The following is a 19,104-nucleotide window of genomic DNA, read 5'->3' on the forward strand; positions in this document are numbered from 1 at the left end:
CTCTCTCTCTCTCTCTCTCTCTCTATCCTTTAATCACAAAATCCACAGAGATAAGCCTGGAGTTCGCCGGTGAATTTCACAATACTCGTGCTTCTTGGCACCAGCTTCGTGAGAAACCCAACCCCGGGTGGGGCCAGGCCACGGGGCGGGGAGCCGGGAGCACTATTTGTGGGGCCCCGGCCCCTTGCCCCAGGTGCGGTGAAAGCCCGCAAGCCCAGGGCGCCACATGGGGCATCAGGAGCCAGGCCTGGCCTCTGGCAGCTCCAGTGGGCTCCGAAGGCTCCAAAAGGGAGACGGACACCCACAGGACACCCACAGGAAGGGGGGAAGCACTGGTCCCCGGAGACCGAAGGTTCTCAGTGGGGTCGATGCCGCCCTGAATCAAAGCCCCCGGGCAAACGGATCACACCCGCGAGCGTTGGCCCGGGCCCTTTCTGCCGCTGCGGGAGGACTCCCATCGCCATGGTTACCCACATGTTTATTTTGCTGAGCTGATGGCAACTTGTGCTACCGCCCAGAGAGGATCCATAGACACTTCCGGGAACGTGTCAAGCACGAGGCAGCCAAAACGCCCGAGGGAAGCTCTTCCCGACTCCTCAGCCGGTGCCGGCTGTCTTCCGCGGCTGGGCAGGGGCCGGGGCCGAGCCCCACACTCACCCCTGTGGTCCACTCTGCCCGGGTTTGGGGCGACCCCCCCCCCGCTCTGGTCTCTCCGGGACGCCTCCCTGGGCCTCTCCTTTGCCGATTGCCCAATGCATCCTTGTGTTATGAGATATTAAACCTCTTTAGTCTTTCTAATAGCTCACTGAGCCTAAAGATGGTCTTGGGGCCCCTGGCACATCCTCCTCCCCCCAGAAATGTCCCCGACTGGAGCCTCCGCTGAAACAGGATTGAGACGATTCCTGCCCTTTATGGGAGAAAGGGATTTGCCTTTCAGCCTTCCCACAACAGGGCCGGGATGGGTGGGAGGGGAATGACCCACAGGGTCCCGTCTCCCTGACCTTCCTGTTGCGATGCACAGGAGCCCCCCGATGGGGACTGGTCCGTGCAGGCAGGCGCAGACTGGGAAGCCCTGGGAGCTGAGGGCCAAGACACTGCACAGAGCAGGACAGTGGACACGCCCCGGGACAGCGACCTTCGGCATCACCTCCTTCCAGGCGTGGGGTAGCAAGTGGGGGAGCTCTGTGCAAACCTGAAAAGCTGGGCCACCCCAGCACCCGGGGCTGCCCAGAGAGAGTCCCGGTCCTGCTGCCCCGAGGAGGACACTGAGGGACCAGCTTATGGGTCAGCAGCCTCTGTGAAGGGACAGGCTGCTGAGAAGGCTCCTGCGGGGTGTGGGTCCTGCCCTTGAGGGGCTGAAGAATCACACCAGGCTCCCCGGGAAGGACAAAGGGTGCTGGGGGGCTGTCCCCCTGTCCTGAGCAGCCAGGCCCCCAGAGAGGCCGGTTTATGTGGGTCTGAGCATGGGCGGAGGGCGCGGGGACCTACTGGGGACATCAGGTCACCGTGGCCCTGCTCAAGTGCAGGCGAGAGCGTGAGGGAGGCCGCCTCGGACAAGGAGCTGATGGCTCTGAGTGCGGCCCTCACGCTCGAGGGTGTTGGGTGAGCCAATTCCTCCCCAAGGGGAGGCCGAGCCAGCCAGTCCACGGGAGTGGAAGGCCACACGGGCCACGTGGACGCAGCTTCCTGCACGGCGTGAGCAGCGAGGTGCCCCCTTCGCCTGTCCCCAGGGCTCCACGGCCAGGTTCCTCGCCGGGCCGCCCCCTTCCCAGACCAGGGGTCCCCACTGTGGCCAGGTGACGGGGCAGGGGGGCCAGGAGGACGAAGTCTCACAGGCCCCGCTCAGAGGGAGGCCGGGAATTGTTGTTTTGTGGGTCCTGCCCCCCAGTTCCAGCTCCTGTGGGTCATGCCAGGTGGTGAGCCTCCCACTCTGCCCAGGTGCCCCTAAGGGAGGAAGGTTCTGGAACAAAGGGAGGTGTGGGGTGGGGCTGATGTTTACCCAACCCCTCCTGGGGGGACCAGGCTCTTGTGCTCGCCCCTGCATCGTCTTAAATATTCTCCTCTGCTGGACAGAGAGTGAAGGTCAAGGTCAGGGCCTGGCCAGGGCTGGGATGGAGACCGCAGCCCCCATGCACTCAGGCAGCTAAGAGATCCTGCCCCAAACCGGCAGGGTGGCCTCGTGCAGCCAGGCTTCCCAATGTTTATTGGAACATAAACCCTCCTCCCTCTTTCCAAGGGTGCTCCTGGGCGCTGACCCTGGGACCCTGGGTCCTGGGTGGGACCCATGTGTGGCAGTCCACACTCTGGGAGGTCTGGCCCAGCTCCTGCACCTGCTGCTTGATCGGGGGCAGCTCACCGATGCCTTGGGGCCGCCTCTGTTCTCTTCCTACAGCTTCGGGGTGCCAGCGCTGGCCTCCCAAGTTAGCAGCAGCAAGAAACGGGCCATGTGTGTGTCCAGTGCCAGCCATCGGTGCCTCTTGGTGAGTGTTCTGGAGTCATCATTGCCCAGAGCCCCTCCTGGCCTGAGTGACTGGCTCAGGATTGGGGACACGATCCAGGATGTTTCAACCAAGACATAACTTCAGCCCCTTCAATCAGCAGTTGGGGGAGACACGATCTTTCTTGACCGTGAACAAAGGCGCACCTAGTCCTGATCACTTCTTGTAGTTATCGGGGGCCTAAGAGGGAACCATTGGTTGAGGCTGAAGCCATGGAAGGAGAGCAAAAAAGGTCCGTCCTTGAGGGCTGCAGGAGCGAGCCTCACCTGAAGCCCACCCTGCCCTGGACTTTTAATCTGCAGGAGGCCTTGAATCGTCTTTATCGTTAAAGCCTGTTGGGTAGAGGTCTCCACTGCCTATAGCCCAAAGCTCCCTGACCCTTGCAACCACCATCCCCACTTCTCAGGTGAAGATACAGGCTCAGAGAGGTTAGGTGACATGTGGGAGAGTCAGTGCCTATAACCCCCACACCACCCTGACTCCCACAATTCCACGCTACCCTGTGGGGTGACAACTCTCAGGAACTCCCCTGCTAAGTCCTTACCATCAATTTCTTTCCATCAGAATCACTGTGGCTCCCAGGCCTCAACAAGCAAGACTGTCCAGTCCCTGGTGTTGGGAAGGATCCCTCCCCATGCGGCCGAGACGCAGTGTCCTGAGCGCTGGGACCAGCCCAGGGCACCCTGGTTTCCCTCCACGCTGGGCAACCCCTGCCCTGCCTGACCATAACCCGCCCCCCCCCCCAGGGAACTTAAACCCAGAAAGATGCCCACGCAGCGTCCAGGCTGGAAGGACTTCTACCCTGTGGCACACACGCTGTCCTCCTCCAGCCCGCCAGCTCTCAGGCTTTGCTGGAGGCCCCAGGTCCCCGGGGCAAGCGGGCATCGGAGGTCCCCCCTGGGGTGTCCCCCTTTAGGGACGCAGGACGCTGGCTCATCCCCAGCGGTTCTGCGGCACATAGAGACTGTCTCCCGGTGGGGCTGCCCTTTCCGCCCCAGACACGGGGTGAGAGGAAGGGGTGAGGAGGCGTCTCCCTCCCCTGGGCAGTCCTGGCGGGAAGGCAGGGTCCACTCGGGTCACCGCATGGAAATAACTCACTTCTCCAGGCGCCACGGCCACCCTGGAAGACGGGCATCCTTTCCTGAGCGGTTTCCAGGACCCCTAGGGCCGCACCCCAGCAGATTCGTGCTCTAGGACCTCAAAGCCCTGAGGGACAATTCCAGATTCCCCTCGTTTGCAGGCAAATGGTTCAAAGGGAGCAAAAAAAGAACCAACCGGAGAAGCAGGGCTGTGGCTGTGCGGGAACGAGGACCTCCAGCCCTGGTCTGCATCGCCATCTACTGGCCGAGCGACCCAGTGCAGTTCGGGTGCAGGGTGCACCGGAGCGGGGACGACTCTCGCCTCCACCTTCACCTCCACCGGACCCTCCAGCTCAGAGGGAATCAGCCTGGAAAATCCTGGGCCAGGAAGGACGCTGGGCTCCTGGTGGCTTCTGGACGTGAGAACCGCTAGCGAGCCAGAGCCTCAACCAATCGAAGCCCACCACCTGGCGGAGACCTCCTGGGTGGCCTCTCCACACTCCGGGGGACTCTGGGTTCTCCTTAGAGCCCTGGAAGGTTCCCATTCCTCACCAGTGAGCCAATCAGGTCTTCTCCGGAATCGCAGGAAGAGCCTGCACTAGGAGGGACAAGATCAGGGTGTCCGTGGTGAGCTGCCGACTGCAGTAACTTAGAGTTTTAGCCCCAAGTTTGCTCATCTGTGAAATGGGACCAGTGACTTCTAACTCATAGGGCTGTTGTAACAGTTAGATGAGCACCGGGAGGACGTTCGTGGTCGTGCTCACGTCCCACCCCAGCCTGCTGCGGGAGCACGGACCTTACAACCAGCCAGGCTTGGGTCTAAGTCCAGCTCTGTCCACTGATTCGTTGTCCCCCTGTGGGAACGTTGCACGGTGTCTCCATTCCTGCGGCGGTAAAGTGAGGATAATCATGTGGGACCCACACGGTCATGGGTCTTGAAACCTGGATTTACTGAACATGTCGCCTTCATTCAAGAAAGGTGAGTGACAGGTACTGAGCCAATTATCAGAACAGATGGAAGCAAAACACACACACACACACACACACACACACACACACAAAGCTAACAAATAAACAAATGGATGCAGCTCATGAAGAGCCAGAAACACATGTTACCTGCCCTCCGTGGACGCAGGTAGGCATGGGATGTGCCTGAACCAAACAGAGCAGCCAGCCCAGTCACATTTCAGCATCACATGAGATTTATTCTACTTGCCCAAAACCAGTTTAGCCACACACGTTACATATTGTAATTCTTTACTGACTCTGAGAATATCCGCTAAATCAAAATAGTCACATTCTCCAACTGTCCTGTATTCATGGCAGTTAGTTACATTCAACAAAATTAATCTCATTAATTAAAAGCTATGACCGCATTCCAATTCTAAGTTCGTCAAGGAAAAACACTATACTTTCAGGCATTTTGCTATCACATACAATTCAACTTACTTTAAATAAAGTAAAAAGCACTACTTGTCAGTAGGGTGTCATGGAAAACATTTTAAAATAGAAGTTTAGATTCTACACCCGATTCCTCTTTAATTCATTTTGTGACCTTATGTAAGTGACTCACCTATTTCTTCTCTGGTTTCCCATTGTGTAATGGGTAAATAGTACCTTCCCTGGGGTAAAATTATATTTTTAAATGGGTGTGAAAATGCTTGGAAAAATATTAAAATAATGAGTATATATATATATATGTTGTTTCTACTTTTTTCATATTAATAGAGTGTCTTTTGAGTCACTGTTGTGTAAAAATGATATCCTGGTAATGCAGGAGAAAAGGTAAAGAGCATATATACCCGCTAGAAATAATATTAGCAACATATTTATGATGGATCTATTATTAAAAGAACTTCAAGGATAGAGTCAAATATACTTAGAAATGTGAAATATTAAATATTTAACAGTGTTGGATGAGTGGATGGAAAGGTGGATGGATGGGTAGGTCTGTAAATGTATGGATGAATAGAAAGGTGAAGGATGGATGGATGGATGAGTGGACAGTTGGATGGAATGGATGGATGATGGATGGATGGATGGATGAGTGGACAGTTGGATGGGATGGATGGATGATGGATGGATGGATGGATGGATGGATGGTGGATGGATGGATGGGTAATAGGTGACAGATGTCAATGGTGAGCAAAACCAAAAAGGGCCACTTGGACCAGTCAGGATGGTAAAAAAGAGTCTGGGAACTGGGGGCCTGTGGGAGTGATATGCGTGATGGCAGAGCTGCATTCATGCTTGGTTTGAATATCCCCATGTCTGGGCATCCCCCTCACCCTGCCTCCCTCTCCAACAGCTCCGCTCAGCCTCCTGGAGGGCACTGCTTATCTGGGACCTATACAGATGACGGGTCTCCTGGGTCAGTCAGAGGCTGTGTTTTCACCTCTGGGACTCATCCAAGCTCTGGATGTGGGACAGAGCAGGCTTCCGTCAATGCTCGATGAATTAAGAACTGAGTTGGAATCACAGCTACCTGCATGGAGAAGGAGGAGGTCACCAGGGTCAGTGTGCAGGAAAGGAGAGGTTCATGCAGGAATACTCCCAGAGCGTGGGTAGTGAAGGGGTCCCATCACCCCAAGGACAGGACTTCTATGCTTCCTGGACAGAGAGAGACTGGGCCCAAACAAAAGGGCTCCCAGGAGGCACAGAGGAATAGGAACCACGGTGGCTGAGGCCCGGTCTCCAATGAATGAAGCTCTAGCTTCCCACCAGCATACAGGTGTGTCTGGCTCAGACACCTGAGCCAGGTGACCACACCCTGGGGGCCTTGGCCTTTGTACTATCCGCAGAGAACACACCGAGACACGGTGCTTGCAGGGCAGCAGGGCTGAGCCAAGTGCCACCCTGGTGGGGATGGTGTGGTGTTTGCCAAAGAACAGATTTTTGCAGGAACTTGAGAACCAGTTGCAGATGTTTTTCACTTTGGAAACGGAAGCCACTGGAGAAGATGAAAAAGACGAGAGGCCAATTTCCCCCCCAGTGTTTTCATTTTCAGGAGGGAGGACACTCAGGGTGACCTTGGCACCAACATACCAGATTTCCTCAGAAAGTTAGCAGGACATGCACTGACATCATCATCGTTGGGGTTCATGTTGCAAGTATTAAGTAAAATTCACTAAATTCCTCCTTGTAACTCTGTCTAGGGCGGTGACTGGCCTTCAGTGCTGGCCCTCGTCTAGTCTTTCCCATCTGAACTGTGACAGTTCTAAGAACCCAGGGAATGCGCACCTAAGCTATCAGGTGTCCCGGGAGCCAAGGGGGCTGAGACAAAGCAAAGGCATGGACCCCCGGTGTCTGCAGAACCAGCTCCTGGAGCTTCTCTAAAAATGAGAAGTCACAGGGAAAAGGACATCGCCTTGTGGACAAGTGTGCTGATCTGGCCTCTGCTGTGTGACTCGGAGGATTCCCTTGAGCTCTCTGGGCCCCATTTCCTGATTTAAGGATGGGACTTATCGACCACACTTTGCTGGGTTGTTTCGAAGCTCTGTTATCTCAAGAAAATAAAGAGCTGAATGTGGGGAAGGCAGCCTTGGCTAGGGGAAGACCCTGAGACGGAGGCCTGTCTACTGGACAGTGTCCCCTCCCGGGCAATAGGATGCAACAGGTCGGTAAATAGGAAGGCCTCCATGACTCAGACCTCATGGGCCCCAAACCAGAGACCAGAAGGCACCACGCTCAGGAGTCTTATTTATAGTTAGTGTTAAGTTGAACGGGAACTTACTGCCAGTCCCCCACCTGTCTGGGGCCCTCAGGCTGGCAGAGAACCCTGAGCAGTGGGAACAGCACCTGCCTCCCCAGGGGCTTCAGGGTCCCAGGAGGGGCCTCACTTCTGACCCAGGAGCTGCTGCCCACACTGCTGGGTGCCCGTGCCCCACCGAGAGAATTGTGGGTTTCTTACATCATTGCTAACATGCAACTTCTCCGGGTCTCCAGTGAAGGAAGAGCCCGGGAGCCTCGTTCTAAATGCCTGCCGGTCAGGCGCACGCTGGTCTAGGGAGGGCCAGCCGGTCGCGTCCAGGCTAAGGCACTGTGGCTCAGCAGCTAGGACAACGGACGCCAGACCTGAATCCCAGCTCTGGCCCTTCCTAGCTGCGTTCCAGGGCACCCCTTCACCTCCCTGCCCCAGGTCCTCATCTGAAGAAGTGGTAATAACACAACCCCACACGGTTGTGGGGAACCTGGATGAGTTAACCCGTGCCCAGTGGATGAGTTAACTCATATGCAGCAGAGGAGTTAGTTCATGCTCAGCGGGTGAGTTAACCCGTGCACAGTGGATGAGTCACCTCATCGTCCCTAATGACGGATGGTCCATTTCCCCTCCTGCGACTGCTCCTGTGGCTTCCCACTGACGGACGTCAAACCTGACAGCCCCCACCTACCCTCTCCCAAAGCCACCAGGACACACTGTCAGGTCTCCACCAGCAGCAAGGGTAGGACGCGCGCACCGGAGGCTTCTTGTTCCTCACCCACCTTCGTGCCAGCTGCGACCTCCTACTCAGAGAACACCTGGTAGCTGAAGTCATCCGGGCGGGCTCTGAAGTCGTATTTGCCCGTCATTCTCTGGTACTGCACGATGACAAGCGCAGCTGCCCCTGCCACCGAGGCAAAGACGGCCACCGCGATGAGGACGAGGTAACCGGCCGCCAGGCCTGCCTGGGCACCTGGATGCTCACCTGCAGGGAACGAGACGGGCACAGGTGGGAGGCCCACCCGAACCAGGAGGGACGCGTCTCCTGTGACCCCAGCACTCCGACCTTGCCGGTGCAGGTGGAGCGGAGGTCTTAGGACAGAAGGGGACCAAGCTGTCCACCGGTGTCCACTGCCTTGTGACATTATTATCTGTATCTGATGGGCCTGGAGTACATGTGGGTTCCCAAAGGTGACCGAGCGGGTGTCCCGACCCCGAGAGAGCAGCGCATCAGCCTGCCCCACGTTCTAGATTATCACTAGCCAGGGGGTAGGCCGTGTGGGAGCAGCAGGGGCCACCGGAGCCTCGGCTGGGCTCTGCACGTGGCCACGAGGCCTTCCCCAGACCCAGAGGCCCAGCGACCATCCAGGAAAGCACAGACCCAAACAAGCTGGAAATTGGGACTCGAACACCCAGACGCCCACGTTCATAGTATCCCAACAGCCCAAGTGTCCACCAAAGGATGCTCAGATGGGCAAGTTGTGTTCCGTCCACACAGCGGAATGTCGTCGGGCCTCGAAAAGGAGCAGAGTCCTGATGCGTGCTACAGCACGGAGGAACCTCCAGAACATCCGGCCCAGCGAGAGGGCCCGGTCTCAAAGGACCACACGCAGTATGACCCTGCTTGTAGAACTATCCAGAATGGGCAAAACCATAGGCAGAAAGCACACTGGTGTCAGGTTCTGAGGGAAGGGGGCCGGGAGGGACCCCCAACTGGTGCAGAGCCGCCTTTGGGGGCAATGAAAACGTTTTATAACCGGGGAGAGGTGGTGGTTGTACGTCGTGGTGAGTGTGTGAAGGGCCCCTTGGGTTGTTGATTGGTTCCCTGTTTGGTGTGTGAATTTCCCCTGGTTTCATGGCAGATGAAAACCGAAGGGCCAGAGAAGGAAGCAGGCCCTCCCCCCCCGCCCCCCGCCACCAAGGAGAGAGACCCACCCCCCTGTGAGGAAGTCGGGCGTCCTGAAGCACAGTGCGAGTGGCTGTGAGCCCTGACAGGGCGTCTGCAGCAGGTGCCAGAGCCACCCCAGCATCACGCTCACCTCCATCCATCCTCCTACATCGTGTCCGCCCGGGTGACGGGGAGCATACTTGCTCCAAGTAGACGCTGCACCAGGTCTCCCAGGGCATGGCACAGGTGTGCACAGTCGGCAAAGTGGTCCGACAACAGCACTAGGAACACCACCACCACCACCCCTCCCCCCTGGCTGCCTGGAACACTGGTCATCCCCTCCTCCAGAGGGAGGAAGGCCCTGGGGACAGCTGCTCGAGCAGCTAACCCTCCCAAGTCATCCAGACTCTGGGCAGCCTGGTTCCCCACCAACGTTGGCATGGCTGGTCCCTAGACCCAGCCTCTGGGGGGTGGGGGTGCAATAATCGGGCCGCTGCCCTCCTCCCGGGGCTCAGGTGCAGGCCATCTTGCTAGGACAAGCAGGGTGGACCACCCCGGGGACATAGGGTCCACAGTGGAGTCCAGTGCCAGCCCCATACTGCCAGCTCCGGGGACAAATGAGCTGGTTTGGTTGCTGCCCTGCCCCGCTGTGTTTCTGTTACCTGCTGCCAAATGCTCCTAACTGACCCCCTGACCCAGAGCGGCGCCAGGTGGGGTCCACAAGCCTGCACTGTCCACTGGTTCTGTGGCCCAGGATGGTCACCTGAGTCCACGTGAGATAGCTAGGAATGGGGAGTGAGTGCGTCCTGCAGCATGACCCTCACCATCGGGGAGCGGGGAGGTGACCACCCGTCCAGGTGAGACCAGTCATGTGGCGTGAGCTCCATGAGGGTCACACAGTTGGACCACCTGCCTGTCTTTTAATAAAAAAAAAAAAAAAAACTGGTCGTCCACCCTGGATAGCTCAAGCAGCCTGCACCCATGTGCAGGACGGTCGCCATGGTCACTGGGCGTAGCTCACACAATCAGTCATTTTGCAAAGACACTGAGCTGTCAGAGCTTTGGTAAAGGAGACACATGCCCTGTGAGGGATGTGACAGAGAATCTTCTAGTACAGGTACGACCCCAGGGAAAACAGCCCCTTCCAAAGGTCTGCATTCCAGCTCAGCCAACTGGGGACCCCCGTCTCCTCACTTCAGAGTGGCCTCAATGACGGCTCCAGACCCTTCCTGCTGAGACGTGTGAGCCTCTGGCAGACATCACCTAAACGTTCCCTTCCTCTCGGTACGAAGAAACTCTAGTGCGTGAGAAGTCACGAGTCATCTAGCGAAGCAAATGGCCATGGAAGAGTTCCAAAAATTAAATCAGAAATTGTGATGCTGATATAAGATATGTTGGCAGCACACATTCAGGGACGATGCCCAAATGGATTCTCCCTTAATATTGCACGACGTGCGGGACGCCGGGGTGGCTCAGCGGTTAAGCATCTGCCTTCAGCTCAGATCGTGATCCTGGAGTCCCGGAATCAAGTCCCACATCAGACTCCCTGCATGGGGCCTGCTTCTCCCTCTGCCTGTGTCTCTGCCCCATCTGTGTCTCTCATGAATAGATAAACGAAATCTTTAAATATATATATATATATATATAGCACGACGTGCAACATGCGGTGCTGTGTGTGTCCTCCATAGAGATGTGTTGGGGTCCCAGCCCCTAGTACCACAGCATGTGATGTTATTTGGAGCCAGGGTCACTGCAGATGTAATAGAGTCGGTGCAGGTTCAGATGCGGTCACACTCAGCAGGAGAAGCCCCTGATCCAGTTGGGGCCCACGCCCATCCAATCATTTGGGGGCCTTCTAAGGCCCACGCCCTTAGAAGAAGACGGCCGTTTTGAAGACACAGAGGACAGGGACGCCATGTGAGGACAGAGGCAGAGATCCGGTGACGAGATCCCACAAGGCAAGGGGAGCCAGAGCAGCAAATGCCAGAAGCTGGGAGAGCCTGGAATGATTCTCCTTCACTGCCCTGGTGGGAATCAGCCCGGCTGACACGTTGCTTTCGAATTTCTGGCTTCCCGAACGGTGAGAGAATATTTTCTCCCGTTTTAAGCACCTCCTCAGTCTGTGCACTTAGTTTCCTGGAGCAACAGCCCCAGAAAACTAACACAGGTGGTGTGAGGGCTGGAGTGCGGGGGTGGGGTGGGGGTGGGGGAGCGGGGTAGAGAAGGAAGCCCCAGGAAAGGAAGGCAAGGGGTCTAGGAGAAGCCAGGAACCGCTCTGAGAGGCCTCACCTGTCCTGTGAGCTTGGCCACGTTCCCTGAAATCTTCAAATACTCTCATTCTTCCCAACAGTGGAAGTGATGGTGATTGCAGAGCCAGAGTGTGGGTGTGCATTGAGGGGGAAGACTGTGGGTGCATATTGCAGGGGCAGAGCATGGACACACATGGGGGGCAGGGCGTGGGTGAACACGGGAACAGAGTGTGGGCACAGGATAGGAGGGGGCAATCCTGAAGGATGTGTCTGCCAGTCTATCTCACCCCTGCACTCTCCAGCAATATTTCTGTTCACGTACACAATCAAAACGTCAAGTTTCCCCCAACTGGGAGATGCCATGTTTCTAAATGCTTTTTCTGCATATCCGTGTGGCACAGTCATGGAGCAAAGAAAAGCTAAGAAAACCCTGAGAAAGAATGATGAACAAAATGAATAATAATAATCCTTGGTTTTGAGCCCGACAATTTATACCCTTATTACACTTGGTGTTGTCTGGAATGGTTGTTAGTGTGTGTTCTACTGATTTCAAATGATGACAACTAACTCTTATTCAGTAATTTCTATGGACAAGGCACTGTATGAACTAGAAGTTATTATTGTTCCCATTTTGTAGATGAAGGAAATGAGGCACAATGTAGTCACCCATGTTGCAGAGATAAAGGAGAGTGCTGGACACTTAGTAGAGATGTATGTCTACCATGTAGACAGATGAAATAATGAATGAGTGGGTGGGTGAATGGAGAGATGGATGGAAGCTGAGTGGATGGATGGATGAATGGATGGATGGATGAATGCTGCATCAGTGGATGGATGGATGGATGGATGAATGCTGCATCAGTGGATGGATGGATGAAGGAATGATGGATGAGTGATGGATGGATGGATATATAGATGAATGGATGGGTGGATGGATAGAGGAATAATGGATGGGTTGGTGGAAGGGTAAGTGGATAGATGGATGGATAGATGAATGGATGGATGGATAGATGGATGGATGGATAAAGGAATGCTGGATGGGTGAATGGATGGGTAAGATAGATAAATAATTGGATGAGTGGATGGAGGAATGATGGATGAGTGAATGGATGGATGGATAGATAGATGAATGGATGGGTGGATAGAGGAATGATGCTTGGGTGGGTGGAAGGGTAGGTGGATAGATGAATGGATGGATGGATGGATAGAGGAATGATGGATGGGTTGGTGGAAGGGTAAGCGGATAGATGGATGGATGGATAAAGGAATGCTGGATGAGTGAATGGATGGGTAAGATAGATAAATAATTGGATGGGTGGATGGAGGAATGATGGATGAGTGAATGGATGGATGGATAGATAGATGAATGGATGGGTGGATAGAGGAATGATGCTTGGGTGGGTGGAAGGGTAGGTGGATAGATGAATGGATGGATGGATGGATAGAGGAATGATGGATGGGTTGGTGGAAGGGTAAGCGGATAGATGGATGGATGGATAAAGGAATGCTGGATGAGTGAATGGATGGGTAAGATAGATAAATGATTGGATGGGTGGATGGAGAAATGATGGATGAGTGAATGGATGGATGGATAGATAGATGAATGGATGGGTGGATAGAGGAATGATGCATGGGTGGGTGGAAGGGTAGGTGGATAGATGAATGGATGGATGGATGGATGGATGGATGGATGAATGATGGATGGGTTGGTGGAAGGGTAACTGGATAGATGGATGGATAGATGGATGGGTGAATAGATGGATGGATGGATAGATGAATGGATGGGTGGATGGAGGAATGATGCATGGGTGGATGGAAGTGTGTGGATGAATAGATAAATAAGTGAATGGATGGGTGGATGGGTGGATGGGTGGATGGGTGGATGGATAGAGGAAAGATGGAAGGACAGATTGAATCCAGAAGACTCAGCAATTTTCCCAAGACCATGCAACTAGAAGCATGAGAGTCTATATTCAAATTCAGGCCCCCAGCTCAAAGCCTAGTGCTTTTTCCACTCCAGTAGTTTTGACATTACCTGGAATATCCATAAATAAACATAAGTTCTATTTCTATAAATGAAAATGCATATTAGGGCCCCTGGTCAGCCAGTTCTCCTAAGCAATCTGAGAAAGTGAAAAAAGTAGAAGTATGTGGTCCTTGGGTGGGTCCTGCAACTGCCTGATGACCAGTGCAGACACCGGAGCCTGGAGCCCAGCTGGGGTGCACCCCCCAAACCTTTTAAACTTCACAAGCACATTGGATGAGAACCAGCAGTTGAGGATCACGGGGCAGGAGGCCCTCCCTCCTCCTCCTGCCCCCTCAGCTTCCTTCCCAAGCCCTGATCAGCACTCGGACCCTGGCTCACACCCCACAACCAAAACCCCAAAGTTCTTGTGCAGGAAGATACAGAGAGGCCAGGAGGGCCCTCAAAGTTGGGGGAAAAAACAACAAAAAAGGAAAACTAACTAGGATTACGTGTAGCTACAGAAGGAGAAAAAGCCAAAATAGCAGTGACCAAGAAACGTGGAAGTTTCTTTCTTTCTGGCACAAAACTCAGAGGTCAGAGGCCAAGCCTGGCCTGGCACACTTGCTCTGCGGTGTCCTTGGGAATGGGACTCCCTCCAGCTCCTGTCCTCAAGGCCCGCAGGGTCCACCAGGCAGCTGGCCACACCCCCCGCGCCCCCCTACCAGGCAGCCAGAAGGGACATGATCAAGAAGAGAGGGACACATGATGGGCACCCCTTCGGGAGCTGTCACTTGACCTCCCATTTGCATCTCATTGGCCAGAACTTACTCCTATGGCCACATGTAGCTGCCAGGTCAGCTGGAAATCACAGTTCTTATTCCCAGGAGCCACGTGCCAGCAAAACACTGGGGATTCTATGACTATGAAGGGGAAGAGAACAGCTCCTGGGGGACAGCTAGTGATGTCTTTTTTTTTTAAGTTTTTTTAAATTTTTTTATTTATTTATGATAGTCACACAGAGAGACAGAGAGAGAGAGGCAGAGACACAGGCAGAGGGAGAAGCAGGCTCCATGCAGGGAGCCCGACGTGGGATTCGATCCCGGGTCTCCAGGATCGCGCCCTGGGCCAAAGGCTGGCGCTAAACCACTGTGCCACCCAGGGATCCCTCTGTCTTTTTTTTAATTTATTTATTTTAGAGAGAGAGGGAGAGAGAGCGTGAGTGCACGCAAGGGTGGGGAGGGGCAGAGGGAACCTCCAGCAGACTCTCCGAGCAGTGCGGAGCCCGACGTGGGGCTCGATCTCCTGATCCCGAGATCATGACCCGAGCCGAGACCACGAGTCAGATGCTCAACCCATGAGCCACCCAGGTGCCCCGAGGTTTCTGTCTTAATACCCAAATCACACAATTTCCCCCAACCAATTTAAAAACAACAACAACAATAACAATAAAATCGATCTCAAAAGGAATAAAATGTTTTTCTGGAGAAGTGACGGCGGCCTTTGAAATCACATGGAATGTAAGCAGCTGGTGGAATATTATACCATGGAGGAAGCCATGCCTTTTTTCTCTTTCTTTTTCTTTCTTTTTTTTTTTTTTTTTTTTTGCATCTTCTAGTTTAGCCAAGCCCAAAATAAACAGCATTCTCATGTGTGCACACACAAACACACGCATGCACACACGTGTGCCTACACGGACTCCGCCCTGGCGTAGCCTGAGTTCCTCCCTCCCAGCAACCAACCCACGTGGTATATTTATTCCAGGTCAGGAAGCTTGACTGGTCTCGGTGACACAGCCCAACATACTGCTTTATCTAACTAAGCGTGTGCTGACTTCCCGAAGCCCCAGCCTTCTCTTCTGCAGCGTTGGGACGGCAGAGCTCCTACCCCCAGGCCTGCCGGGTGGGGTGGGGGGCAGCCCCACTCTGCACCAGAAGGATTTGACTGCAGGCTGGAATCAGGGGTCTCCACGCTCGCCAGCTGCTGCGTCCCCTGTGGCGAGGCTGCAGGACCGTCCCGGGTCCCCCGGTTCCTGGTAGCAGCACCCTGGTTCACGCACTGGGGAGACGGAACCAGCGGCATCTGTTCCTTAGCTGACTAATCCAAGTCACCAACTCACCTTCAGACCGAATGAGGGGTCCCCAGGACGTCTGGTGTGTCGCAGATGCTTCACCGCTCCTGGGGGACCGGATGCCATCGCAATTCTGTTGTTTTCGGAATGAAAGAAACGTTCAGATGAGTTGGATGGAAACTAATCAGAGCCGGGAAGTGGGGACGATGAAGGCTTGGGGACGAGGTGGGAACTGCTCGCTATGTACCTGCCACCAGCTGCATTATTCCCCCTAAGAGATGTTGACGCCCTAGCCCCCAGGACCTGTGGATGGGACCTTATCTACAGACAGGGTCTTTGTGGATGAAGGCAAGGTGAGGTCACTCAGGTGCATCCTACGTGACTGTGTCCTTATGAAAAGGGGACGTTGGACACAGACAGGCACAGGGGAGAGCAGTGAAGACACGGAGAGGAGCCGTGTCTACAGGCCAAGGACAGAGCCTGGATGCGTCTCCTGCACAGCCCCAGGGGGAGCCGGCCCTGCCCGCGCCCTGAGCTTGGACGTCCAGCCGTCAGCCCCTCAGAGGATGTGGGCCTGCTATCTCGGGTGCCCTGTGGTCCTTGCAGCCACAGGACACCAAAACAACACCGGCCCTAAGAGAACCTGGAGAGGAATCTATAAAGCCATATTATAAAGAATCCGGGAATTGGCAGCTCCTTGCCGAAGTGGTTGGGGCTACAAACACTCTGTATTTCTGAGGGGCTTTTGGAACAGGTGCAGGCGCATGTGCACCCTTAGCTTCCAGTCATCGGGCAGGGGGGTGGAGGGGAGGCTGTGTTCCTCTCAATCCTTTTTTTTTTCTTTCTGGAAGATCTACTGTGTGAGAAAAAGTGCCATCAACAAAATCAGTTCATCTCCTATGCACGTTCTGGGGGTGCCGGGGGCGGGTCACCCAGGGAGCCCACAGGTCTGTGAGCAGCGCAGAGGAGCGACAAACACGCAGGAGCTGGGCCCGAGGCCAGCAGAGCTCTGCACACCGTCCTCGGCGCAGACAGCGCGTGACAGCTCACGCACCTGTCTGGTATGAAGAACAGCTTTCAAACCCTAGACTGCAAAGCATATCTCACATTCAAAGGTCTCAGGAAATGAGAATGTAAAATTATTCAAGATCCCAACACGAAGGATGAACATGGGCGGGGGGACCCCGTCTTATTAAATATCACAGTGGTGGGATTCAGGAGCGTTCCATCAATGTTGCTAAAAATAACACGAAATTCAAGTGATGTTTTTACACCTGAATATGCATTAAAGCACCTGGAGGAGCACCGCAGCGTCGCGGCCAGGGATGGGATGCGATGCGACAGCCAGCAGACGGCGCGGCCTCCAGGATGCAGCTTAGCCATCCGACCACAAGGGTCGCCCACCCCGTGGGCCCACACCATCCACACCTCACGTTGCCCCTTTTCGGGGGCTCGGTGTGTGGGGCCTCGTGTCTCCTCCAGGAGTCAGGCCCCCAGAGCTGCCCAAGCCCTGGGCTTCAGACAACGGAGCAACCCTCCTCAGAGCAATAAGGTGCGCGAGTCCAGACACGCGTTCAGAAAAGCGAAACACCTACTATTTTGCACGTGGTTCCGGGGGAGTCCATGCAAATGCGAAGTCTGCAGTGCAGATAGACGATGGAGTTGTTGATGAAAGAGAAGATTTTCAGCTTGAACTGGGCCTTGCTGGAATCCCCGTTCTCGATCACGTTCGTGTGCGTGTTGGGGATGGGGCAGCTGGGAAGGAAGGGACGGTGACTCCTTAGTCGGGAGCCGGCCTCCTGTCCCCTGGCCGGGTGGGCTTCCCGGCAGCGCCTCTGTCTGCACACACCAAGTCCACCTGCTGCCCGTGGGACGCAAGGCCCGTCAGCTCTCCCGTTCCTCAGAGACTCGGGCGTTTCTGCAAACCCAAGCCCGTAGATCCGGGCGTCTGGGAACCCAAAGGCCCCGCCGAGCGGGCTACCCGCGAGCCCTACCTGTTGTTGATGAAGCCGAACGTGACCGGGTCCCTGGCGTTGCTGGACGGCGTCGCCCAGCACTCGGTCAGCACCACCTTGAGGTTGCTCTTCTGCTTATAGAGCCCCACTTCAATCTTGACGTCGTCGCTGGCAGACACGCTGTAGTTTCGAGGTATTGGGGAGTCCCCGATAAATAACTGCATTTCGGTGACAAAATTGCCAGCGCCGTGGAGGTCCTCGATGATGGTGTAGACCCTGCAAGAGTGAGTGGTTTCGGGGGCTGCGCTTCTGTGACCCACCCCCTGCCCGTTCCTCCCCGAGAAGCAACTCCAAAGAAGTATGGAAGTAAAGGAAAACCACTCGAAGGAGAAGAGGCAAAGAAAGTCCACCTATTCTGAGCTGGCTGGAGTGGTGTGTTAGCGCCACCACTGGGGTTTGGAGGGGACTCAGGGACAGGCAGGGGCGGGGGTCAGCTTCACAGTGGGACTGGGCGGCCCCAGGCAGCCCCAATGGAGGCCTCGTCATGGGGAAGCCAAGGGCATCCTATGTGGTTGGCTAGGGGTGCATATCTGGCTTTCTTTGGTTGCTCCTATTTTGGAAGGAAAGACAAAAATTAGGGGAGCCGGCAGTTACCAACCAAGCCCTGGCCACTGTGCGCCTCACAAAAGGGTCCTCGAGTGGTTGAACCCTCCAGAAATCCAATGTGAAGGCACGAGAGAGGAGAGTGAGCTGGGGAGGGATGGGCAGAGACGGCTCCACTCACCCCCACTCTGGGGTGTAGCCCGACGACGTTAGGAGGTCGTTCTGGAAGGCACAGTGGATGGGGCTCAGGATCTTCAGGTGGTGGATGATGCCCTCGGGGGACAGGTCATTCCTCAGCATGGTCCTCACCACCGTATTTGTCACATTCTGGACACAAACAGGGCGTCAGCGTGCTCCCGGGCCCCTCGGCACACGTGCGGACTGTGCTTCTGGGTGCCCGGGGCCAGGAGGGATGGCTCTTCTCTAAAGCTTGTCCCCCAAATACCAAAACCCTGATGAGCTTTTCCTAACATCAAATGCCAAAGAGGGCGTGAAGTCCTGACCCCTGGTTTATGTAGCCTGTGTTGTTTGCCCATTTTCCTCATTGGAAGAGAACCGGAGACAAACTGGATCATCGGCTGACACCCCCCAGATAATAGATCCGATTCCTCCCCAAATCATCCCCCAGAACATTTTTGAAAACGAGAGACGACTGGGAAACGAACTAGGGGTGGTGGAAGGGGAGGAGGGTGGGGGGTGGGGTGACTGGGTGACGGGCACTGAGCGGGGCACTTGACGGGATGAGCACTGGGTGTTATTCTGTATGTTGGCAAATTGAACCCCAATAAAAATAAATTTATTATTAAAAAAAAAACGAGAGACGAGAGCACAAGACCCTCCCACAAAGAAATCGAGGTAAAATCAGTTGATTGAAGTCTACACTAGACCACCAGCATTCTCTCCAGGCGCCATCGTCTTGGGGGGCAAAGCAGGAGCTCAGGGACCCAGAGGACAACCTCCAGAGAGCAGAGGTCATCGTGACCTTCACCTGAGCCCCCAGGGAACAATGCTGAGCCTGCCCCTGTCATGGAGTGAAGCCCCCTAGACCCAGGGGCAGAGCAGACCGGTTTGGACCTACAGAAACCACGTTAGAGTCCA

General features: G+C 55.0%; 1 protein-coding gene across 1 annotated transcript in view; it reads right to left on the reverse strand.

Annotated features, from left to right (window-relative positions):
* Positions 1–5,699: 5,699 nt before the first annotated feature.
* The window catches only part of UMODL1 (uromodulin like 1), a 61,405-nt gene continuing 48,000 nt past the window's right edge, over positions 5,700–19,104 (reverse strand). Inside the window, 6 exon segments of the mRNA XM_041735114.1 lie at positions 5,700–6,062; positions 8,060–8,262; positions 15,497–15,581; positions 17,044–17,203; positions 17,443–17,679; positions 18,188–18,333. Coding sequence (XP_041591048.1) covers positions 8,081–8,262; positions 15,497–15,581; positions 17,044–17,203; positions 17,443–17,679; positions 18,188–18,333 — 810 coding nt within the window. The 3' untranslated portion in view covers positions 5,700–6,062; positions 8,060–8,080.

The sequence above is a fragment of the Vulpes lagopus genome, chromosome 20, assembly GCF_018345385.1.
Source record: "Vulpes lagopus strain Blue_001 chromosome 20, ASM1834538v1, whole genome shotgun sequence".
Lineage (NCBI taxonomy): Eukaryota > Metazoa > Chordata > Mammalia > Carnivora > Canidae > Vulpes > Vulpes lagopus.